The sequence below is a fragment of the Melanotaenia boesemani genome, chromosome 3 (genome assembly GCF_017639745.1).
Source record: "Melanotaenia boesemani isolate fMelBoe1 chromosome 3, fMelBoe1.pri, whole genome shotgun sequence".
Taxonomy (NCBI): Eukaryota; Metazoa; Chordata; class Actinopteri; order Atheriniformes; family Melanotaeniidae; genus Melanotaenia; species Melanotaenia boesemani.
This window is the reverse complement of record NC_055684.1, coordinates 11,329,220-11,354,960: the sequence shown is the minus strand read 5'-3', so window position 1 is coordinate 11,354,960 and position 25,741 is coordinate 11,329,220. Positions and strand designations below refer to the sequence as shown.

Here is a 25,741-nt window from a genome sequence, read left to right as displayed (position 1 = left end):
CATAACTAAAGAGTCCCACACCAAGGTTAAAAAAAATAAAAAAAACTAGCTTCAGAACTTTTTTTAAAGTAATGGATCAAGTCTTCAAACTGCTGCTGGTTGTGATGCAACTTGGGACAGACGGTACACGAACTGAGAATACACAGAGGAATCATTCAGTAAAATATTAAAGCAGGGGTGCCCAAGTCCTTCCTGCAAATTTTAGATGCAACCCTTCTCTAACACACCTGAATCAAATGACTGGCTCGTTACCAGGCCTCCGCAGAGCTGAATGACATGCCGATGACATCTGATTCAAGTGTGTTGGAGAAAGGTTGCATCTAAAAGTTGTAGGATGGTAGATCTCGAGAACCGAACTTGGGCACCCCTGTATTAAAGCATCCATTATAAGAATTGACTGAAAGTAGACGTTTCTCTCCACAAAGACCGTCAGGTTGACTCATTTGTGGTGAGTTGGGCAATGTTGTTGATATTGAGCAGACCAGATTTGTAGATAGAAGTCAGATGCTGTACACGTTTGTTAAGTTATTTTTAAGAGTCAAACAGGCTTTGGCTCTAAACCATTTTTATTTTGGGTAACAGGTTGTAAAAATGGCTCTTAATAGTCAACACTGCGGACCCCTGACCTAAACGTCACCGTTTGGTTCTCTGAGGTTCCAGCAGAACCATCAGGAACTGGAGGGGTTTTTTGGACCATCTTTTTTTCCTTACAAAATCCCCCAAAACACCAGAAATTTCTGTTTCACTGAGAAAAAAATACTTTATTCCATCAGTGCACTTTGACTGTTTTGGCCGGCACCGTTTCTAGATGCTCGCTGAAGGGAAAAAAAACCAAGCAGATTATTTACAGGATCAAAAGAACCACATTTACACCAGAGGATCAGTTATATCAGCAGCAACAAAAGAGCTGCCAGTTCATCTCCACTGCTGACACACACACACACGGATTACCTAAAATGTTTCATGAAATCTGCTGATGAACAAAAAAAGTTTTTGTATTTTTTTTTGATCTGTGTTTTGATATTTTAGTGACATCGACACTGATTTCTGACATCGAACGGGTCAGAGTTGCGACATGAACTGGAGGATGGATCAGTTAATCCTGCTGGAACTGCAGGGCTGCTTCTTCTTGTTGTGGACTTTTTTTCCTCCGACTTGAGAAGTGGAGTATTTCAGACGTTTTCAGTGCGTTTTCAGTTTGTCTCCGAACAGCGTCATCAGGACGCCGTACAGGAGTCCGCCCACGAGGAGGAGCGCGGTGCTGGAGAACGGGCTGAAGGACAGCAGCGCCCCCATCACGTAGAAGACGAGCAGCAGCAGCAGCGTCCTGTAGCTGGCCAGCGGACGTAGGCTCAGCCTCGGCTGCCGGTTCCGCTCCAGAACCTGTCGGGACATCGGGCTCTGTCTCAGTCTGCAGACGGACTCGGGATCTGTGAAGTAGCGACGACTGAGGCGGCCCAGGAAGTCCGAACGGGAACACAGCGCATTCATGTGGCCCCCAAGCTGATGGACGACAGCAGAGTAAAACACTGAGCACGCTCAGAAGCTTCTGACATAAAGGCGTAGTAGCGCCACTCACCCTGACGTTGACCAGAGAGGAGACCTGGTACAGAAGCCTGACGAGCAGCGCGCTCTCGTAGCTCCTGATTGGCTGCAGCTCTGGGTCTCCCTGGTACTGGATGTCAAACCTGCGGAGTCCATTAATGATCTACACACAGAGACACAAACATGCACACACAGTGTGAGGGAGGAGATGCTGGGCGGCACCTTGATGTAGAGCAAAACACTGACCTGCCTCCGGCCCAGCTCGGTCAGGATCAGTCCCGTCTCCCCCTGGATGCAGTCTGGAAGCTGCTTGCTGTGGACGTCGTCCTGAGAGCAGCTCAGGTTTGAAATGAGCTGAGTCAGCTGACCTTGGTTCAGCTGCAACAACGTAAACACAAACACGTTAACACACCAGGTTCTAATGATCCACACCGACAGATGTTCAAACCCGACACAAGCAATCACAAACTTTTCTACATTTTCCCAACTTTTCTTTCCCGTTTTAATATTCCAAACACTGAAACCTCCGACAGTCCGGAAAGCAACGATGGCCTCAAACTTTGTCTTCAACACTCTTTAAGTGGCCCTGAATCAGTATGAAGGTGGAAATGATTAATGATTAATTAATCGTAAAGATCCCTCAATATCATCACTTTCCAGAAAGGATTATATCTGAACCGCATCAGCAGAGCAGCTGCAGAAGAGGCGTGTTTATGTGGGAAGGTATGTTAGAGGGAGAGTTAGTCCCTCCAAACTTACACCTTACATCTTCCTTGTTGGATTTATAAAAAAAATTACAGAGGTGTCGTCGTTGGAGGATCAGCCTGTAAAGCTTGGCATAAAGAAGTTAAAGAGAACGGAGGAAAAATGTTTGACTGCCGCAGGATAACCAGCAGTTTTATCGGTGTGAGGTAACTCGGCTGAATGACCTTGATGGTTTACTTAACGTAACTTTGACATTAAGTGTTATCGTGTCATTCAGAATCAGAATCAGAAATACTTTATTAATCCCTTTGGAATTCCTCAGGGAAATTTGTGTTTCCAGTACAACCCGTCCAAGACTAGACAATAACAACATATACACAAACAGGATCAGGCATACTGAGGCAGCAGCCGTTTCTACAGCGCTCCTTTGTCTTAGATATAGGAGTCCAGCATCATTTATACATTAAAGGCTGCAAACATCTGGAAAAGTCTCAAACTTGTTTTATGGATAATTTACTTATTTAAATGTTTTTTCCCGTCAGTGTACAGTGACTGACCTGTAGAAGAAAGTACCAGATATCTGGTCTTGTTCATTTATCTTCATTGTTTCAGTATTATTTACGGCTCAAACAGCAGCTGTTCTGCTCAAGGACAGCTGAAAGTCAAAGCTAGACAGATGTTTTTCTGTGTTTATAAATTCTCTACTCAGGTTGAAAAGAAATGTGTAAAAACATGTTATAAAGTAGTTTCCACAAAGAAGCCTCCCGGGTCCAGGTAGAGGTCCTGTAGCCACTTCCAAATCCAGAGTTAATGTAGGGTTTGTTCAGTGTTTACAGAGCAGAGGGGATAGACTGCTGTCTTTATATTATTATGTTATGATGGCGTAGAAAGATCTATAATGTAAAATTAACACATAATTGTGGTAATGGTAAAATAGTTTTTATTTCTCTGACAATCTCACCAAAAAACGTCTATAACCGTGTTATCCCTACTCCTAGTTTGACAATTTTCCAGGTCTACGTACGTCATGACTGCTGAGCTTGCTCAGGTTGTTTACTACAGCTCCACAAAAACAACCAACACACCCGTGTGTTTGTGAGCTTCTTCATTACACAGACGGTGTTCGACATGAATGAATTTTCTCGCTTCTTCTGCTGGTCGTGACTGAACTGAAATCGGTTTGAAAACCGAGCCAGCGCTCAGAGAGAATGTTCTGATTGTTCTGAAGTTTTGCCGTCTGCGAGGGAATAAAAACTAAAAGAATGACATCTGACCTTAAAGATCTGACACAGGTTCTCCAGAGCTCGGTCCAGGAACTCATGGGTCTTCTTCAGAAACTCGCCACTGTCCTCCGGCTCGGTTCCGGTGAAAATGTTGTTGGCGTCCGAAGAACCAAACCCGAACCAGGACAGGAAGGAGTTGTTGGTCGCCACCTCGTTGGTGTGATCAGATATCCTTTTGGCCGTCTGTCGGGCTTGTGCGATGACCTGGATGAACTTCATGACCTGCACGCAAGACATTTTCAGACTCGTCAGAAAGAACCGGACTCGGACCGACCAGAACCCTACGAGTGACGACGAGCTACAAACTCACGGCTCCTCTGAGCTCGGTGCCGAACATCTGCTTGTACTGACAGTCCTGTCCTTCCAGGGAATACACGTGGCTCTTCACTTTGAACACCATGTCCGTCACCACCCGTTGCCGCGACGACAGGTAGCTGCCGCCTTGGCTCGGCGTCAGGTAGCCTTGGGGCTGCCGGTGGTGGAGGACGTGCTCCGGCTCCAGAAACAGCTGCTCTCCTGCAGAACCAGAACCAGATTGTGTCCAGAACTCAGACAGACGACGGACACCAGCAGCCAGAAAAACATCCAGCCGTCCCCACCTTTCTGGATCATTTCTGCCAGGTTGGGCTGGGAGAAAACTTTGGCCACCCTGAACACCATCAGCGCGTTTTTTGCGTTGACCAGGTCCGTCCTCACGGCTCTGTTCAGAAAGCCCTGGAAGAGCTTTGTGTACATGAGCAGGTTCTCCTGAACGAATGACTCCCTGCAGGAGGAATTCACAGAATTTGTGTGATGTCGGGATTGAAAAGTGAAACACAAAGCTGTGGCACTCACCATTTACCAGGAACGGTTCGGTTTTGGTCGGGTTGAGGGTTGCTCTTCTCCCCCATGTACCTCCACGGCTGGATGTAGCTCAACCACGTCTCCAACACCTGAACGCAGAGAGGATGCAGCTGAGGCAGAGAGATGGTGGAAACAAAGGGCATCAGCTGGTTGACTTACGGCTCTGAAGGAGGCGTCCAGAGGCCAGTGACCGAAGCAGTGCTGCAGGAACAAGTAAAGCTTCTGCTGCACGAAGCGCTGCACCACCACCCTGCAGGACAGACGGACACGACACGTCTCAGCTCACAAACCCAGTCTCATCAAGGTTTATTCGTAGAGCACATTTCATGCCAAATGCTTTAAGTTTGACATTAATATGAATTAAAAAGTCGAATTAAAACAAACTTGAAAATACTCAAAAATAATAATAATGAAAAACAGTCATCTAAAACAGAATAAGGCAGATAAAATGATAAAAGTTGTTAAAATAAAAGTTGTTTTGATAAAAACTCAAATCATGTGGGTCAAGTTTAACATCGTTCCTGCTTCTAATATCTGGAAAAAACTACCAGAAAAAGTCTGATCCAAACTTTAGTTAAATCACAGCCGCAGCTTTTTTTTAAAAAAAATAGAAGTGTTACAGTTTTTCCTTTCTGAATCTATTTTCTCACATATGAACATTAGCAGTGATGATGAAACGGACTACCAGTCCAACGTTTGGACACACTTTCCCATTAAAACTGATGGGTAAGTGTGTCCAAACGTTGGACTGGTAGTCTGTATCACACATTATTACATACTGCATGTATTCTGTTTTATTTTATTCTTTTTGGTTTGTTTTAATTCTTCCATTAATGTAGTTTTTAGTGTTGCTTTTACTGGAATACTTTTATGTTTTATGGAAAACACTGAATTGTTCTAAATAAATAAATAAATAAACCTGTTTTGCCTGAAAAGCATCGGCAAATAGAAAAGTTTTTAAACTGATTTACAACAGACAGGAAGCCAGTGTAGACCTGAGGACTGGAGTTATGTGACCTTTTATGAGTAATAAAGTCACTTTCTTGGTCTTGTGAGGACTTGAGCAGCAGCGTTCTGGACTAACTGCAGCTGTCTGATGGACGTTTTAGTTTCTCCAGATGTTCTTAACAGGCTGACTTCATATCTGGGTTTGTTGTTGTTGGCTTTTAAACATCATTGTTTGAAGCCTTGTGCTGATTCTTAATCTTTCTTGTTTGGCTCCAAAACCTGTTTTTTCAGTTTTGTCTTCAGTTAACTGAAGGAAGTTCTGGCACATCCAATCTTTTCTCCGTGTTTGGATCAGACTATAGTCTCCTGGTGAGATTTTTATGTAAATTTGTGTTATAAGTATTAATTATGGTAACATATTTAGTTATTTTTCATCACTTGAGTGGGAGCGTGTAGATGTTGAACAGCAGTGGCCCCAAGATGGAGCCATGGGGAACGCCGCGGGTGACTTTAGTTAGCTCAGTTTTACAATTACCTATAGACAAGAGATGGAGAAATTCACCGATCGCTGATCGGTGGTCTGAGACAAATGTTTGCGATGCGACTGCACCGGTAGCTTCAGGGTGCACTGGATACAGCTGCTGGCTAAATGTGCAGTGTATCTTTCTAAGCGTGTCCCGATCTGTAAAACCCATGGTTACATCGATTATTACAGAGTTCATCTCTTCTGCACCCATATTTTCAAAGCGCCTTGAACGCATCATCACTATCTTTGGGCATTTTGTTATTAAAGCACAACCGCAGTTAGTAAACAACAAACATGGAGGGAAGAGAGACAACAGTTGAATGACGGGGCAGAGGTCAAGTATTCGGTGGTGTTGGCTTGTCTGTCAGCAACACGACTCCAAAAGTTACAGACGGATTTTGATGAACTTTTCAGGAAATGTCAGACATGGAATGATGAAAAAGTGATTAGACTTTAGGGGTGATCTGGATCGCCGCCTGGATCTAGGAATTTTTTTAAAGGATGCTGTACCATGGGGAGATAGAGATCATTTTGACATTTGAGCTTCTAGCTTAAGAAGTAATGCTCACAATCTTTCATCAAAAGCAATAAAAAGCAATAAAAAGTATTCCTCTGCCTTTAGCTTCTTTTAAGTTGAATTTATTGGTTTGATTTAAAGAAAACAATCAAGTATCAAATACACCCTTCAAGGGGAAAGAGACAAATAACTATTTGTTATTTAGAAAGCAGATGTGGTCTTGTAAATTCTTTGTATTGTGTTGAATAGTTTTGAATCGCATCACGAATCATAGTGAACCGAGCTGCATTGTAGAGTCAAATTGTTGTGAAATCATTAATGATTTGCATCGCATCATCAAGAGGGGTGAATCGTATTGCATCGTACCGGCTTCACTGTATCGTATCGCTGGCAGTGTATCAAGATACGTATCAAATCAGCCTCAATGTTGAGGACTCATCCCTACTATAGACACAAAGTAGTCCCTGTCTTTTAAAAGGGACTCAACCAGTTACTTTGTGTGCAAGAAAGTCCTGACCCCCCTCCCTGAGGTGTAAAGCAACAGACCTCTTGAATTCCTCCAGTGGGCTGGTGTGGGTGGGTGAGTGGGCGGAGGGTGATGAAGACAGCTGCTCGGGCTTCAGGCTGTTGGAGAAGGCGTGCAGATGTTTGACCAGGAGACGCACCACCAACACGTGCTCCTCTGAAGGACTGAAGGGCTCCTGAAAAGGAGACCAATCACACGCTGCTCCACAAAGCATTCAACCTGCTCCCCGTTTGAAAAAGCAGCCAATCACAACGCAACCCAGTCCAAAAGCAGCCAATAAGCAGCCTGAGCACAGAGGTCCTCAGGAGATGTTTTTTTCTTCTAAATTTCCCTTTTTCCTGTTTTCTGTCAGGAACTGAGAAACGAAAAGTCGGAATGAAAGCTGGATCTCTGTGCTCATCAGCTCTCACCAACATTATGCATTTTTTCTGCAGAACAGCCAAAAATACAATCAATCCTGCCTGCAGCCAGTTTGTAAACTAAAAACAGGATTAAATGTTTCTTTTATTGGAATGAAATTATCTTTGACAGTAGTAGTTTCTTCTGCTTTTCAAAGAGCAGCAGCGTTTGTGCAGCAAACAACAAAACAGTGTCAAAGGCATGCTTTTAAAAACACACAGAGCAGAGAGCCACACCCAAACAAGAACAGTTCTGCTCAGATTCATTTCCCAAAGCTTCATTCCAGGATCACGTTTCCTGTCAGGGATACTTCTCTCATTTCCAGCCAGACAGGAGGGAGATGCTGGGAAACCGTACAGGTAAGAAGATAAAGCGGTCCACAGCAGAGGAGAAGCTGGATGTTCAAAGATTTCTGATGGACCCTGATCCTGAATCAAGATTACAAAAAACAGTTTCCTGTTCAAAGGCTGTTTTCTTTTATCACCGAGGTCAATCTGACTTTATTCACCAACCAAATGTTCTGGTTTAGAGACGAAAAACACCCCTTTTGGACCGAAGCGGCTCCAGTTCTGGTTCAGATTCAGTTCTATTCTCAAACCAGTTCTTTGTTGCACCAACTTTCTTCCAGGAGAACCGAACATTGACGTATCGGGATGCTATCTTTTGGTAAACACTGAAAGTAATGTGATTTTCTTAAAAAAGGAGATAACATTTAGATTATTGTGTTCCAGGTGAATTTACTCTAACACAGCAACACATATCTTGATTCTGACACTTCAGTAGTAATCTCACGTTTCAGTTTTCTTTTAAGACCATGGCTGTACATTCAGTCCTTGTAGTTGTGAAGATATACTGAATTTATTTTGGGTTTGTCATCATGTAAAAAAAGCAGAAATGATTGGCCTTGTCAAAAAGAGGTTAGAGACTCAGAACCAGGGAAGAACCCGGTCCAGTTAATTCAAGAGAGAACAATTTCCAACTGAGCACCGGCATGGACGTGAAACCAGAGAAGACAGATTTTAAACTTTGACTCGGTGTTTGTGGCGGTCAGACGTGAAATCAGCAGCTGCTGTTTAGAAACCAGGTCTGTACCGACATTCAGAACCACCAGTCCAAACGTTCACCAACACCGACTGCTGTCAGGAACATTTATTACAGATAAGAGATGATAAGACGGAGCCAACCTCGATAGAAGCCCAGAACACAGCTGGTTGTGGAACAGTGACCCGATGATGTGGCTCAGTTGAAAAGTAAACTGGTTCTCTGGCCCAGTTCAGACCTGGTGACAACATTTAGTTGGTCTGTGTCCCGGGCCGAACTACAGGACCACTTCCTGACCCAATGACAGGAGGTTTTCTTTGTTTCCAGAAACATCACACTCTGGAAAAAGCTGCACTAAAACTCGGACCTGTGCTGTTAGAACCGTGAAGGCTTTTTTTACTTGAAGCACTGAGGTGACGGGATGTGTTGGTGTGTATCATGAGACGTGTGCTGACCCGGTTCAATGTGGCCCAAAAGGAGTGTTACAGTCTCTCGTGCAGAAGAGGCTCTAACATGCAGAGTTTTAGCTGCCACATCGGGCCGGTGAATACAGCTGAATGTGGCCATCGGTCTGAGAGAAGGACCCCTGACTGGAAACTCAGCTGACTGAAGGTTTACCTCCAGGAGGCCCCAGAGGGGCGGGGGTGAATGAAAAGGTAAAAGTACTTGGTAGGTGTGGAGGGTCCCAGAGCCTGGTGGGGCGTGGGGTTGGCACGGCATGCTGGACATACTGAGGCGGTACTGCAGCAGCGCCAGCTGTTCACCCGTGACCACCAGGGGTGGGGAGGAAGATGAGGAAGAGGAAGGACAACGACAAAAGGAAGAGGAGGAGCAACAGTGAGAAGAGAGGAGGGGGGAGAAAAGTGACAATAAGGGAGGGTGAGGAAGAAAAAGGTGGCAGGAGGAAGGAACACATGAGAACAAGAGAAAAGGAAGAAGCAAAAAAAAAAAAAAAGAAAAGGAAAAGCAACCAGAAAGAAACATTTGGCCAAAAACATTCAGGAGGAAAGAAAAACAGGAGAGGAGACAAACAGAACAACATGTTGACTGTGGGAACAAAATGCTTCAACGGACAATGAAGAGGAGTAACCTGCACAGAGACTGAGGAGAAGATACCACCGCAGGGACGGGAATCATTTCCACCAACAACTCAAAACCAGATCTCATTTGACACCATCAGAGTGAAAATACAAACACAGATCCAAGAGGAAAACTCCAACTTCCAGCTTTAACTGAAAAATGGATTTTATCCTGAGAGCCGGAATGATTCCCGCCCCTGCTGTTCAACATCAACAGGAACAACTCAAACTGGAAGTTTTTGTTCTTCTGTTCAATATAAACTGAAAATGAAGGAAGAATGTTTAGAAACTAGTTTGACACATTGAGTCTGTTTATCCAAAACCTTCCTGTTCAAATTCTTCTCTGAGAGGATGAACACACTTCCAGCACACTTCACACACTTCCAGCGTTTCTTACAGGAAAACACTGCGGCATGTTGGAGATGGAGGAGAACAGTTTCCTGTGCAGCTTCATGGAGCACACTTTCATACGTTAACTACAAACTTCTGAATAATTTTTCAGTCTTTGAGATTAATCCATAACTGTATTATATGAATACCTTGAACGCACCATAACTACAAAGGAAACTGGTGATGAGTGAAAAAGCATCTTATCACATTATTAATTAAGGTACATGATACATGCTGTACAGATGTTGCAGGAAAAACAACACCAGCATCAAGTCTCGCAGGTTTTACTGGACGGGCAGCATGTTTTAACCTTTAAAACTCCACCAGATCATCGCTAGCATGCAGTTATCTAGTCAACAAGTTCTCAGGAATAGTAGTGTGTAACTGTGGGGCAAATTTTGATAGTTTACCCTTTAGGATGTTTACACAAGTTTTCCAAGCATTTATATCATTTTCAGATTTATAATCCAGCTGCATAACGTTTATTCAGAGACTTTATATGGTAAATCCACATGAGTGATCAGTGATAACACCTTTATCACATTTTAATGAGAAAAAGAAAAAAAGATCAATATCACAACTATGTTGCTAAGCGACCTCTGTTTTGAACTGGAAATTATTGTGAAGCCACTTCTTGTCAAACTTTTGACCAATCAGAGAGCTTACACTGACAGTAATGTCCAATCAGGAGCAGCCAAAGATCATCAAGTGACCAGAAAGTTCAATGTTTGTCTGAAAAGAACAAGAACAATTTTGCTCAATGGCTGGAATAGAGCCAAGAAGATGCTTTAGATGCACAGGGGTGCCAAAAGCCAGCTGAGATGGAGTTAGAGCTTCTAAAAACAGACCAAAAATAGCGAAAAGTGACTTGAAGTTTTAAAGGTTAAATATAATAAACATTTAAAGGCTTAGTTTTAGTTTTGTCAGAGGTAAAAAGTTTAAAGTTGTCTGACATAATGTTGATGTTCGACACACAACCACAGGGAGAATAACACCAGCAAAAACTCCAGAGGCCTCATTTATCAAACTGTGTGTAGCAAAACTACAGCAAAAAGCAAATGCTGCGCACGTCAACGTTCAGACTTATCAAAGCCTGCGACGCACGTCCCACGCCTGTTTCCGTTCATAAATCAACTCTAAAGTGGACGCAGGTGAGGGAACGCCTTCCCACGCTCACATGGTTTGTATGACACATATTCATCACATCATTTCCATGATGGCTCGGGAGGGAAAAGAGTTAAGAAGTGTAATTTTTCGGGGTGTGAGACAGAGATCCTGATGGATCACGATGACAAACGTAAAAATGTTTAATTGGTGGGCACGGCGTGGGCATGACTAGTGTCAGAAAGGCAGAATAGTGGTAGCGAGTGGCTGATCCTGTCAACGCTGTGTCAGAAAACAAGACATTCCAGAGGAATCAGAACACATGGCTGGATATCTCAGTCGGTAGGGCATCCATCTCCCATGCGGGAGGCCGAAGTTCGATTCCCAGACAGGTGAAAAGCATCTGCTAAATTACAGTAATGATACCAGTGATTTGTTTTAATTTATAAAATAAATATGTACAGATACATCTGAGATTGGTAGCAGTTTTTCTAGTGTTAAATAATATTTCTTTATAGTTGCTGGGTGCTCCAGCTGGGTGGGCGGTGCAGAGGGACACAATCACAGCTATTAGCCAGGTGGACAACGAGTACCAGGAAATAAAGACCATCTTGACAGAAAATGGGACAACAATTAAAAATAATAATAATAATAATAATAATAATAATACATTGTGTAAGAATAAATAAATAAAAGGAAATCCACCTCTTGTGTGTTTCATTAGTGTTGCATCACTTCTGGACCTCCAGTCTGCGTCCCGCTCTGCTGAATGAAGGACCGAAGCTACTTTTCACACTGACTGGTCCATGCTGGCAGCAGCTTGTCACCTTATTTAGCTGGATGGATTTTATAACATGTACGTTTTGTTTCACAATGACAGAACATATTTTAGTGGTTGAGATTCTTATTACTATCATCTCCCTTTTTCCTGAACATCCTGTTTTTCCCCCCCGAGCGTGCGCTATTAGGAGAATTAATATCGAATGTGTGTCTTTATTTCTGCAAACAGCTTTAATATATAACATGTGGTGTGAAGGTAATAGTGGATTGTGGACAAATGTCTCATATTTCACATAATTTCCTTGATTTTATTCTGTACTGTTGGCGTTGCAGTTTCCCGTTTCCCATATTTTGTGTGTACATCTGGGTCAGAGTTGCCGTGGACGTAGGAACATTTTCCCGGCAAGTTTGGTTTTCATAATTTTCCAAAAGTTGACTATATTTGGCGTCCGCTGGTTTTTGTTCCTACGCAAGCTTGATAAATGAGGCTCCAGGTGAGGCGGACATGCAGCATGCAGAGGATGTGGAAAGGAGCAAAAGCACTACTACCAAGAAAAAACCAAATCCCTGAAGGCAGCAGCTCCTCTCTGCAGCTACAAACGCTAAATATTTTATATAAACCCAAGTTTGGACCAGGAAGTCCTGCTGTGCACTCACACAATGAGCAGTTTAACTTTACTCTGGTGTTTGGTTCTAGCAGCAGGATGCTGCACATCACTAACCACCTGCAGTGTGAGCTCATAGCTGAGCGTGAAGTTGTCCCTCTGTAATGAAACTTGTTGAGTCTGAGGACGTCTTCACCCTCAAAGAAACTTTGTTTTGGCTTCAAGCAGCTAACAACTCAAACACATCATTATAAAAAGCCTGAACAGTTAACCAAAACAAAGTGAAGCAGGAACTGCTGGCGGTCTTGCTGTTTTCCCATCGGTGGATTGCTGGGACGGAGCGGGTGGAGAAGTGGGGGAAGGGATGTGGTCAACCAATCAGCGGCCAGCCGTGCGTTGCTGCAGCGCATGAGATGGAGGGGGAGGAGGAGGTTAAAGGTCTTACCTTTACCTGAGGGGACTGCAGCTTCTGGTACATCTCTAGGGAGTAGTGATGGAGCCAGATCTCCACAAACATCTGGAGAAACAAATCAAATGCATTTAGTTTTTACAAGCATCATCATCTCTCATAAACTATTTGTTGTTTCATTATAAAAACATCAACTTCCAACTTCCACAGCTCATTTCACTGGTTTATCTGGGGGACTAAGATTAGTAAACAGAAAACATCAGGAGAAATATCCCAACCCAAAAACTCTGCTCCGGGGAAAAAGTGATTTTTACTTGAGCACATTTCATGTCATCGTGTCAGACAGGAGCATCTGATGAGGAGCGGTCTCATCTATCAGGTCACTGTGCTGAATATTAAAATCTGTTTTCCTCAGATTACACATTTTTAAACATAAACCTGCTGTCACCAGAAAAGCCCGGCGACATTCAGCACAACTTTCTAAGAAAAGCTGACGTACTGGCAGAGCTGAATGTAGGACAGAAACACTGAAGGAAAAGAAACTAAAACAAGATTATAAGGAGCTGACGGAGCACAGCAGCCTGTGGCTGCCGGGATAAAGTATTTTACATAAAGACTTTGTCCATTTTTTATTTCCTTTCTTTGTTCTGGTCCTGTGTTCTGTTGTTCTTTTGAATGTTTGATTAAAATATTAAAAAGTAACTGTACCTTTAACAGAAAAATGCTTACAAATATTGCTTTTATAAGTAAATAAATAAAAACACTAAATAAAAAATTGCTTTCCAACAAAGAAACCATTCATAATTACTAAATTGGGCTAAAACTGAAGCGCTAAGTGATGCCTAATGCAGAGCCTTTCAGGAGTCATAAGAGCTGGTTTATTTATGGGAGCAGAGCCAAAAGAGCTGAATCTTTAAAAAGAACTGAACTTCTCATCCCTGCAGGTTAAAACACATTTTCCAGGATTTTACAGCAGAAATGAAAACCACACAGGAATTCTTTTACCCTGGTAAATACATTCCAACTAATAAAATTCCTCTAAATGTCATATGTTACATGTCCAGATGTGATCTGGTTTCAGGATAACCGTCAACTAAAGGTCCATTTGAACCAACGGCACCAGAACTTTAACACCAACTGGACTCTTTCATGGAGCTGGAGAATTATTTTAGACACCTGGTTGTCCTGGATTCTCAATGAGGTCTAAGAGCACGACTGATTGGGAGCAGGAAGTCATTCCAGGAAGTTGACTTCAGCTGGTTCAACTGTGGCTGAAATGAATCTCAGACGTGGTACAGAAATGAAGACGTGGCTGATGTGACTCGTCACAGCAGAGTTGGAGTTCAGAAGGTAAGAAACGGATCTGTTAGCTGGAAGCAGATTGTAGGATTGTTTACACCGTCAGCTGGAGCGGAGCGTGGCCCAGAAATCCAGCTGAGCATTCACGTGTTAACTCAAACTTCACTTCATGACTCGAGTGTCTCTGAACCACAGCCGGCTCTGTGTCTCACCTGCAGCAGCGTCTCCGACCTCCAGATCTCCTGAGCTGCAGGGTCTGCGTTAACAGAGGGCTGATGGAAGATGTGATGCTTCAGGAGACTGGGACTGTGAACGCCATAACCAGCAAAGGAAACACTGGAGGATCTGTGGGATTTAAGGAAGGGGGAGAGCCCAGTGTGACCAAATAAACGAAAAAGCAACCTGAAGCACAACCTGTGTTTATTCTAACAACGCTTTATAAGACACTCGATCAGTTATTTTTATTCAAAACCATTAAAATGAATGAGTTTCTTTAGAGGCTGAAAACTTAATTTGATTTAATGTTAATGAATCTGTTCAGTTACTCAGGAAACATTCAGGTTTCAGGAAGTTTGTTTTAAATAATGAACCATCTTGTATGACTAACACACGGAAGCTGAGTACCTCGGTGACGGAGCTGTGACGGAGCCTCTGGAGTCGGAGAAAGGGGACGGAGGCACGCTTCCTTCACTGGGGAGGAAGTACTTCAGGTACATATCCACCAGCACAAAGTAGGCAGTGTCAGTAGAGCTGCCGTGTTGACCCTGAGGAGTGTTCTGACATCACAGAGTACCAACAACCGCTGATAAGCATGCAGCTCATCATCATGTGAAGTCTAGAGGATAAATCATCTGGAACCATTAGATCTTACCTTTGGTGTGATGAGGCAGTACGCAAAATTAAACATGAAGAACTCAAAGGGATCTGCAGAACTTTAAGGAATATTTCATGTCAAAAGTTCATTTTCATGTTTCAGAGTGGTCACATCAGTCACACCTGCAGCTGGAACATCTGATGGGTAAAATTCCTGCGTGTGAGAAATTTTCTCACATTTTTACAAATTAAACTCTTAATTTAGAGAAAACAAAGATTAACTGAGGATTAAGGAGGTAAAATGAAGCTGAGAAGACGTCACGTTGTTTTTCATCTTCATTAAAGGTGTAAATGTCTCATTGTGGTCTCTTTATGGTTCGTCACACACGGTTAACATGGGGGAGGATACTGAGAGCGAGGTTCAGGGTCAGGACCCCTGACAGGGGTAACTGGAGCTTGTTGTGGAACAGCGGACAATCGGGGAGAACTCCCTCCTGGATGCAGGCCTTTACAGGACCCTGGAAACACACCAAACATGAGAAGCCAGGACACCAACATTTTTATTTCTACTGGGTTTTTTCTGGCTGAAATTTAAAGCTTTTTTCCTCCTGAACTAAATGAAAAGCAGAACAGGGTTTATAGCTACAGAAGCTGCTTTTTTTTCCTCTATTATTTATTTTTTTGTACAAACTTGCAGCTTCTGATCTGAGAAACAGCAGTTGTGATGGAGACGGTGTCCTCAGGTGAAGTAAAATCACATTTTCACCTGCTACTGTGTGTTAAAAAACTCTGGCAGTGAATCACTGACTGTGTGATGTAACTCAAAAATGTGACTTTACAGTTTCTATCCACAAACACTGAACACATGGCTCATCAATATGAATTATTATGGTGATAAAACATGTTAGCCAACAGACTCTTTTCTCTTTGTACCGTCTGATTTCAGGACTCTAAGTCACTTTAACTGCTATGTCTGAATGAAAGATGGGGAGTTTTACCAGGACAATGACTGCAGATTAATGAAAATATTCATGTCAGACTCTGGTGAGTGCACAGAGCTTCAGTTAAACTCTTATTTCATGGTTTTAATTATCAAAACGCTGAGATAGTTTTGCATAGAATCCTTAGGTTTTAGTTTTTGGCCTGAATGGGTCAAAACAAACTGACTGGACAGCCTGTTCTACATCAATCGGATAACTGGAACATCAAAATGTACCAAAACTTTTCTTTAACAAACAATACCTGATTTTTAATTACTTGTAACTTTGATAACTACCAAATAATAAGTGAATACAAATAAATAAATAACCAAACCAACAAACCCTGAGCTTGATGCTGATCAGACCTGAGTATTTCTTACATAAATCTAACATTTTTACAGCAGAATTTATGATTAAACTGCTCATCAGTGACGGCTGAAACCAGGTAGATGACAACTGTCAGGAACTGTGAATGTTGTAATATTAAAGTGGGAATTCATGCAACTAAGGATTACATAAAAAAACAAAAACAACAAATATTCTGATCAGCTTTCGTTCAGTCACCAGAGGCTCAAATGTCTGAAAAATTTAACTTTAGTAGAATAATTTGATAAAAATCTTCATTGTTTGGGATAAACCTTCCAATATGAAGTTGAAAAATGTATTTTCCTCCACCGAGTGTCGAGTTTTCTCCAGTGGACACAAAAAGAAGAAAACAAATATGGACTCCTTATCGGCTGGAGAGCAGGAGGAACTTTGGCTCAGTATAAAAACCATGTCAGACGTTTTCTTACAACAAAGTCAAAACTGACTAAAGGCGAGACATGGCAGGCTAAAACCCTGTTTTCACCTCCTGCTCAACTTCGAGATTTTTTTTCTTCCTTCTTTTTTCAGACTAGTGTAAAGAAAATTAAAGTTGATCTTTTTACCCAGAATGCAGCAGCTCAGCGGCTGTCTGGTTGGTATGGTTTCAAAGCTCTGGCTCTCCTGAACGCTGTGATCTCATCCAAACTTCCCGTTCCCTCTGTGTTAGCAACTAATCGTGATGGGAAAAGAAAGCCTGAACTTTCATTGGCTGATTTAAATTTTGGACGATGTCTTTTGTTCATATTGGTCACGTGACACAAACTGAGATCGCTTAGTGGGATCGGAGTATGCGCTTACCAGAAGCAACAAGACAATATGAGGAAATAAATCCTCCATCTTGTCAGCTTTGGTGTGTTAGAAATGTTCTGCTTTCTTCTCTCTGTGAATCTAATTGGATGTGATGTCTGTAAATAGTTTTTGTAACAAAAATATGTAAATTTTTTTACAAACCAAAAGTTTAAAGCGTGTTTCTTAAAATCTGACTTTTTTTTTTTTTTTTTTCCCCCATACACCGGGTCTAAAATTTCCACTTCATCAGACACCAAACTTTCTAGTTACGCTCCTGTCTGAGTTTCTAAAGGTTTTACAGAAGGGTTTTTGATATCTCGGTCACAGCCGGATTTACTGACTATTTTTCATTCCAAAAACATGGCAAAAAGTTTGTTTTTTTCTGTTTGCTGACAGTATTTTTAATTTGTGATGTAATTAGTAGAGATACCCAAGATCCCCTCTCTACAAACCTTTGACTCTAATATGTCACTGACATGGAACAGGAACTTGGAATCTGGCTGAATCCAGGGTTCAGTTTTCCCTGTATGCAAATCAGCACATTTTGGCAACATAATCCCTTATTTGCATATTTAAACATAAATTTCGGAAAACTTGAAATACAAAAAAGGACCAGGAAGTTTCATAGTGATACCTGTTAGTTTGCCTGTGATGCCTCGCCTTAACCTGGAGTTTAAGGCCTTCAGAGGAATCAGCATTGTGCGTTTGTAAAAGTTTAGTCTGACATAAAAGCAGAAAAATGTTCCTACCGGGAGATAATTGACTGGGATTTCATATTTGTACTCTTCAGCTTGAAGTTTGTATACCAGCTTCATCATTGGGCCACTAAAGAAGAAACAATTAAAAATCAATGTTTGACAAAAAGTGTGAAGTTTTGATAATATTGCAAAAGAAAAAAAAAAAAAAAACAAAAAAAAAAAAACAGCAGCTACCTGGGGTTCAGAAATTCCAACGCAATGTTGTACTCATTGCTCCGTGAATGAAGAAGACGCAGGTTCCAGCCGGCGATGATGCCGTCCAGGCTGCCAAACACACTCTCCACCAGCCAAGGAAAGATCAGATTCAGCTCCTTCAGAGGAAGAAAAATATTATACAGGTTGAGAAATCTCAGCTGTAACTGTAGTGTTACTGGAGTTTCTTCCAAATGTCAGAAAGAACAAGTAAGCAAAAATTATTCGTCATACAGCTGGAGTCTGTGGAGGTTCCATTCACTTTGTTTTTGATGCATTTTTGAGTGACAGGAGCAGCTTGTTCATCTGTATTTACCATATAATTATACATAAACAAGTGTTTATCAGCACTTTGTCCAAAGCAACCCTCCAGGCAGAGTCACAGTGCTGGTACAAACGGCAATGAACCTCCACACAGGAGGATCCTCTGCCTGCACCACAATCACCCTTTGTGTCCCTCAGTGAAGCACCAACAGAACAACTGCTGCTCGCTACACAACTTCCACATTATACTGGAAACAATAACCTTTTACCAAAGGAAAATACTACAAGTGTCAGCATCATTTTCAATGTTCTATATGTAACATCCTTCTGCCACGTGGAACGGAAACGTGAAGTCCAAGATTCAACTTTCTTATTATTTGTCACCTCTGTACATTAATAAACGTATTTACAGATATCTGAAAACAAGGCACTAGGCCAGTTATCTGAGTCTGTGCAAAGCAAACAAACCTTTGATAAATGTCCAATACCACTGATATGATGATTTAAAGAATAAAAAATAACTTTAAGAAAACATGACAACACTAAAAGTGAAACTTAGAAGCTACAAGACACAGTTACCGCTACACACAGCTCATAAGACTGAAAGTTAAAGTCATTAGTCATCAGGTAATTATCAGCTGACATGTAGAAAGCCCTTTTGACCGGAACTTATTAGATATGCATGACTGTCATTCAAACATTTGTCCTTTTTTAATGGATCCAATAGCTGTTTGTCAAGTTCTGCACAATGACTTGTTAATTTTATTTAGGAGTGTTGAAGCAGAAAAAAAAAACAACTAAACCCTGCAGAACAGTGGCTTTCCGGAGTGGAAGAGACCTGCTATAAAAGCAAAGACAGATACAACAGTACAGAGTACAGCGGGAGAGATGATGATACCTTTGCGGGATACTCATCTATGATCTTCACCAGATCATGGCATCGCTGGATGAGAGGTTTGGTGGTCACATCTGCTTTAAGGTTTGCCTGCAACAACATCACAACAATATAATTTACATAATATAATTTACTTTTTGGTTAAATGATGCACGTGGGTCAGAAAACCGGGCTGGTTCTCCTGTTTAATCATGTATATTCAGACTCACCAGTAAAAAACTGGACTGTTGTAACGTTGGAGCAGCCATGTATGATCCGTTTGTGTGTTTATCTATACGTGTAGTCCACTAAGATCCCACCTGGTGCTGGACCACAAAGACAAACCTGCATTTATTCTTCAGCCGAGTTAGCTGGCAACACATTATTGCTTCTTACCATGAAGAGCTTTCAGCTCGCTTAATATTATACAATCCAATAACTGAAACAAAGTGAGGCTTTGGAGGAAGAAAGATAACTGTATGCACCGTTAACTGTCTACAGTACTGAGCACACGCTGAAAAAGTCAGTGACAGTCAGTCAATGAACCGTTCAAGTTAACGTGCTAGCTAGCAATGCTAACTTACTTAGCAAGTCAAACAAGACGCGCTGAAACTAACAGCGGCAGCCGCAAACTCCACAGAAATTATTTGACAACTTGTCCAACAAAATCTGAATATATTCAACTGTTATTGGAATACATTTTCACCTTTGCTCCTCACAGAAATTCAAAGTTCAAGCTGCTTTCCAAACAACTGACACTCCATCAGCACGATTCAAATACAACCAAGCGGACCGCAGTGGTTCTTCTTCTTTGGTAATTTAGAGGAGGCGGTTGTTTCATGTGACCGCTCATTGCTGCCACCCTCTGTAGAGGCTGATTATAGCAACTGCTTGAACAATACTTAAATGAAATGAGATGGAAAAATACGTCATTTACCCAGGAAGATTTTTTTTTTTTACCTATGTGAGTCAAAAAACTGATCTGTGTGAGTACAGGGTTTGCATGAAAAACGTGTTGTTACCTGGTATGACGATAATCTATGTGGCCACTTGTTTCTGTTACAACCCGCGGCTGCACTATATGTACACCTATAAATAGTTATTTAATGTAATGCCAAAATTTCCCTACACCTGTAAAGGTAATTTCATTATTAACTTTGCCTGTTCTGATGTATTTAACCTGTGGTGGTGGTGGTAGTGGTGTGTGTGGTTCGGGGGGAGACGACGACACTGAGTTTCATTTGTGGTGTTAGAGCTCCCTCTAGGGGATTTTTAGTAGTACTTCAGGCCAATTCTTTTGCATTGATAGCATTGCCTGTTATTAAGGTACATATTTGTTCTTTTTGTTACAGATAACCACACCCACACACATAAAGATACACAGACATGTCATAGAAGAATCTATGACATGTCCATTGCACCATTGTACCTCCTCTCATTGAACCCTCTGCAGTAAATTCAACTGTACTACTGAGTCTATCTATTCCTTCTTACCGAGGACGAGTCAGTTGACGCACGATCCAGAATCAGCTAACAAATATAATCCCTAACAAAGATCATTAAAAATTCTTAAAGGGCTGTTTCACTGCTTTGAGTCAATGTAAAACTTGACTAAAACGCATTGTTCCATTTTTTTGTGAATACAACACAGCACTACAGACAGAGGGATGCTCTGATGATGCATAATACACCACACAAGCCAGTTGCTTCACATCCAAAATGAAAATCCTACAATGGAAAACAAAACATCATAAAACTCAAATATGTTTTTATTCCATTTATTGAAAATGTAAGTTATGAGTTGTGATTTATTCACATACAGTAAAGACGTCGTTACTCTTGATCTCAAAGCTTATCAGAGTTGTGTAGTAAAAATTAAAATACAGATTATAAGGTAATATAAACTGACAAAAAACAAATAATCTATCAAAAATAAAGTTCTTCAATATACATGGATGTGAAAGAGCTTTACATAATATTTCAAGCAGGCCCATATCACATCATGATGCCCAGACAAACATACATACATGTAAGAAAAAATGTTTTAGTTAAGTACAGTTAAATGTGAAACACTTGTCCTGTTTAATCTTCTGTCAGTAACTTACAGCATAAATATGTGTCTGTGTGAGATCCTCAAACATTTCCACCTGCATGGTAATTAAACAAAGAATTTGAAGGTAATTTTACCTCTGCTGTTGGGCCCTACAAAACGGAAGATTTGATTTCGTAACGTACTGAGAAGAAGTCCCGACTTTTTCAGCTCATTTTCAGTCCAGTCTTTGTACTCAACCATTTTTGGAGAATTTTCTTCTTTAAGCCACTTAACTCTGACCTATAAATCATTCAAACAGTTAAAAAGCTCCAACCCCGAAGGATGACAGATGGCTAAGAAGTAGTTGCATCTCTTCACACAGCAAAGATACCACAGTTTGACAGACAGAAAATGGAATTTCTGCAGCAACGAGGTGATTCCCAAACAGCTGAAAACGTGGCACATCTCAGCATGATGTGCAGTGTGTCCTTAAAACATTTCAAGAAACAGGACCAGAGAAGGACAACAGAAGAAGAACTAAAAAACGATCTACAGCAGATGAACAATCTGAAAGTGATGTCCTGAAGAGACAGGAACAGATCCAGCAAAGACCTGAACCAGGACCCAAGAGATGCATCTGGACCTTTAGTCCATCTACTGTTGGCTGAATCCTCCTTAGAAATGGTTTCCATGGAAGAACTTTCAAGAAGTCATTCTTGAGGAAGGGAAACAGGGAGAAAAGGCTGAGGTATGTCCCATGACACAAGAACTGGACTGAAAATCAGTAACAGGTCTGATGGGGGGATGACTCCTCCCCAGAGCCCAGACCTGAACGTTAGTGCAGCAGTGTGGGATCATCTGGACAGAGAACGGAACAAAAGGCAGAAACATCCAAAGAAGAGCTTTAGGGAGTCATTCAAGGAGAACTATTCCTGAAGACTACTTAAAGTAATAGCAGAAAGCGTGAGTAGGAGGGTTCAGACCACTTTGCCTCATATTTACATTTTGTTAACCTAAAAAATTGCTTCAGTCATATTTCAGCCAAATTGTGATTTCTGCCCAACTTCTCTCCTAACAGCACTGATTCACTGTGAATCAACATTTCAGAAAAACTTAAAACATGACTTTGGGAATTATGCTGTAATGCTAACGATTTGTTTGCATGTTTCAGTAAATTGCTGAGCTTGTTTTACTGGATCGAATATAAAAACTCAGTGTCTCAAGACTTTTGCACAGAGCTGCAGTTTGTGTAGAAAAGACATAAAACAGCTGCAGTGTAGAGAATATTAGTACATCACAAGTAAATAATTAAATCTGATTACTGCTTCAGGACTCTAGTATGACTAACTCTAAAACCTGGTTTAAAGTCTTATAATATTTATGTTTGTTCCAAATTTTCAAGGAAACTCATCCTAACAAAATTTGTTGTTAATAATTTTCTCGCTTCCCCTCAAATTCAAACAGATTACACAGATGATTGTTGAAAGCATCTCTATAATTCACCCACAAGATAAAGTTATAGTAAATTAGGAACCTTTTAAAATAAATTGTTAGAAGGTTTCTGTCTCAAACACGTGGTCCTTTCCAAATACAAAAAACAAAAATAATAATAATAAAATAAAATCATTTTCTTTTTTTTATTAACCAAGAAAAAGAAAATGGCTTTTGAGGGCCTTTATACTCACATCATAAGTTTTGGTTTTACTAGCCTGCCAGTTGTTAATAAACGTTAAAAATAACCTTATTAAACATTACCAATGCTTGTTTGTACTGGCAGATAGCATCTTGACATGAGCATTTATTTAATCATGTACAGTTTTTTTTTTTTTTTTAAGATATTCTGATTCAGACTTGAATAAACATCAGAAACCAAAGAAGAGAAACTGGGCTCTCCATAACACCAGCAAATGCTCTGTCATTAGTCTGACACATGAAGGATCATTTTTATGGATGAAAACATCTAAATATGTAAATGATTTTTTATTTAGATTATTAATGAAATTCTGCAGGAAGACTTTAAAACAAAGTGCAGTCACTTCCCTTTTTTACTTTTCTGCTTATTTATGACTTAATATATGAAACAGTCTTATTCTAAACACATCTAATTAGACTGGAAAATACAAAGAGTTGCTAAAAACATAAAAAAAAACTAAAAATGAAGAAATTCAGTATAAACAACCTGTTTCATGAGTGTTAGTTCTTTTAAAGCAGATATAGTGTCGTTAACTGCATTTTCTGTATTTGCTGTAAGAGCAAATTGTCTGGATGTAACCTGTCCTCGTCCTCTGCATGAACAGGAACTGCTGTCCTTAAACAGTCTCTGTGTCCTCCAGGAGACTACAGGGGGGTCTGAGGGGGGTTGTTCCTCCTCACCCGGGCTTTCCTGCTCTCCTGTTTCAGCTTCAGGGTGCGAAGCTTCTGCTGCCGGCGCTTCTCTCGGTACCACAGCTGCTCGCAGTACTCGTCCACGCTCAGACTGTTGCTCCCCACCATCTGCAGATCTTTGTAGCTCCTCACAGGAAGCTGCTGAGGATGCTGCGGCAGCCACGAGTTCCTGTGTCCCGGCAGAGGAGCCGCTGGGTGAGGGGCCCCCACCTGGCCCAGAAAACCAGAGACCCCTCCTCCCACTGGGCCCGTCCTGCCCAGTATCAGGAGGCCTGGGTGGTTCTGTGAGTAGCGGACTGGATGGAGACTGTGGTTGGGGATGACGTGAACGCGGTACCGAGCCAGGACCTGACTGTAGGAGTGCTCGTGGCTGGTGCAGGTGTAGAGGCCGGCGTCGTTCAGCTCCAGGCGTTGAACCAGCAACCCCCGCTTCATGTGGAGGGAGCGGTCATCATCATCCTGGGGGAGACAGGAAACGTCATTTCTTACAAGATTTGAGCAAGGATAGTGATCTCTAGAACATTGGTAGTCAGTAAACCTTCCATAACTGTCCAGAACAGCTGACTCCACTTTGTGACGAGAAGATGACTGAACGTGTGAAACTCACTCGTCTGCTTTCCTGACTGAGAGTCCTCTGCTGGCTGTCCGACCGCAGCACCGTCCACCTGAGCTCAGCCTGCAGCGACCGAGGGATGCACTCCAGAAAAGTGGAGTTTCCCTCCACTCCGTACATCACCTTCTCAGCCACCGAGTCCAAATCTGTAGGAGAAACAGATCCGGACGCCGGATTTGAGATGTTTCCAGAAGACGTGATCTTTGAAAGGGTTTTGTATTTTGACATTAATAATGAGCACAGATATATTAGATCAGCATTATCACCAGAAACTATAAAGTAATGCAACATTTAAACCTTTTCTGTAATCAACAATAACTTCTTTCTGTAGATTTTAGAAGTTGTAGTGACAAAGTCAATCCACTAGATGGCGCCAAATCTTTGTCTTAGGAGTGCAACAGGAAGTGGTTTACACTTTATTGCCTCTAATTTTGAGATAAAACGACTTTACTTTTAGTTAAGTTAATGATTAAGCTAAAAACCTTTTAATTGCATGACAGCAGCTACAAAATTCAATGTGTTCCAGTTTTATAATCACGTTCATACTCCCTTATGGGCCAAATTTCTAGTTTTTGCTGAATTTAAAGAATGTATCTGTTTAGCAAAGACACATTCTTTAATGTACAGATGAACTGGGAAATAAGAAAAATAAATGAAATGGGTTATTATGATAATGAAGTGTAATCTTTTACATTTACTGGACATTAAAAATAAAGCAGAGTAGACTTTAATAATCGAAAGTTGTTGAAACCAGCAGCCGTCAGTGAGGAACACTGCTGATCTTGTTCTGATGTTCTGCTGGGAAAAGCTGCACCGGGCATCAAAGTGGCTGTTACTTCTTTTTATTTTGGCTGATCACTGTTTGCTATATCCACAAATGCAACTGAGAATTACTATGTAGGTTGGAGAGAGTGGAAAGAGACTCCATCCTCAAATAATTTGTCTTTCTGGGTTTTTCTGCTACTGTAAAACTTATGCAGAATGTTTGAGTTCATCAAGCCTGTTTAGTTACTCTGTGAGTCCACTCTGTGGATCGAGTGTATTTGAGTGGAGATCCATTGTTTCTTAGTATACACTTAAAACAGTTTCTTCAGACAGTGGAAGCCCTTACCATCCGCCACGACTGGACACTGACTCCAGGGGTCTCCATACTTCACGTCCTGTCTGCGTGCCCGCCTGACACACACATAAACACACACACAGATTATACAGCGTCACCATGGTGTTTCCACAGGACCTATTTTGAAGACCACACCTCTGATCTCCACCAGTGATGACAGTTCAGTCTGATTTATTCTGATCTGAGGTCCCGTCCCAAAGTGTCCATGTATAAAATCAGGACAAACTTGGGGTCACCTGTGTGTGTGTGTCTATGAAAACCAGAAACTGACATGATGATGAACAGAAAACCTGGATCACAAAACCAAATAAACACCAAGGGCCTTGCAAAGGTGGCATTAAGCTGCTTTAATTGAACAGAAGGATTTAAGGCTCTTGGCCCCTCATTCTCACGTTCAGGCTCAAAAACCACCAAAGTAATGAACCGAACGTCCTTTTTCAAAGTTCAGCTCCACATATAGAAACTGAAGAAGATTCAGCTTCATGCTAATTTCTTTTGAGATGCAGACACTTGTTTTTATTCCCTCAGTTCCAACTATGGACGGATTATGAGGCAA

The 25,741-nt window shown here is 41.5% G+C and overlaps 2 protein-coding genes across 6 annotated transcripts in view; both read right to left on the bottom strand.

The window, feature by feature from the left end:
* Positions 1 to 746: 746 nt before the first annotated feature.
* smpd4 (sphingomyelin phosphodiesterase 4) lies at positions 747 to 19,857 on the bottom strand. 4 transcript variants are annotated; one of them, XM_041979339.1, is made up of 20 exons: positions 19,742 to 19,857; positions 19,266 to 19,361; positions 19,060 to 19,146; positions 17,880 to 18,016; positions 17,697 to 17,772; positions 15,222 to 15,330; positions 14,871 to 14,923; positions 14,624 to 14,775; positions 14,212 to 14,344; positions 12,737 to 12,808; positions 9,000 to 9,089; positions 6,914 to 7,068; positions 4,536 to 4,626; positions 4,368 to 4,465; positions 4,133 to 4,296; positions 3,844 to 4,049; positions 3,525 to 3,755; positions 1,792 to 1,923; positions 1,580 to 1,708; positions 747 to 1,503 (listed from the first exon to the last, which is right to left on the bottom strand). In XM_041979339.1, exons 2-20 carry the CDS (start codon positions 19,302 to 19,304, stop codon positions 1,183 to 1,185), a joined length of 2,475 nt encoding a protein of 824 aa, XP_041835273.1. In that variant the 5' UTR covers positions 19,305 to 19,361; positions 19,742 to 19,857; the 3' UTR covers positions 747 to 1,182. The 4 variants fall into 4 exon arrangements, with proteins under 4 accessions (XP_041835273.1, XP_041835279.1, XP_041835289.1 ...); XM_041979345.1 differs by having other exon boundaries at positions 12,743 to 12,808; XM_041979355.1 differs by lacking the exon at positions 9,000 to 9,089.
* A 940-nt stretch (positions 19,858 to 20,797) lies between these two features.
* Positions 20,798 to 25,741, bottom strand: part of si:dkey-49n23.1 (semaphorin-3D) — a 134,169-nt gene continuing 129,225 nt past the window's right edge. For both annotated transcript variants that reach the window (XM_041979376.1, XM_041979378.1), the window contains 3 exons: positions 25,177 to 25,241; positions 24,060 to 24,211; positions 20,798 to 23,911 (listed from right to left, as the gene is read on the bottom strand). In XM_041979376.1, coding sequence (XP_041835310.1) covers positions 23,405 to 23,911; positions 24,060 to 24,211; positions 25,177 to 25,241 — 724 coding nt within the window. In that variant the 3' untranslated portion in view covers positions 20,798 to 23,404. The remainder of the gene's footprint in view (positions 23,912 to 24,059; positions 24,212 to 25,176; positions 25,242 to 25,741) is intronic.

Excerpts from the sequence above, each read along its gene's own strand:
- smpd4 (XM_041979339.1), bottom strand. The coding sequence starts at position 19,304 with ATGGCTGCTCCAACGTTACAACAGTCCAGTTTTTTACTG. Across the intron at positions 15,331-17,696 it reads TCCCAGTCAATTATCTCCCG|GGTCCTGTAAAGGCCTGCAT; the intron begins GTAGGAACATTT and ends GTGTGTTTCCAG. Across the intron at positions 14,345-14,623 it reads GTCACAGCTCCGTCACCGAG|ATCCTCCAGTGTTTCCTTTG; the intron begins GTACTCAGCTTC and ends TAAATCCCACAG.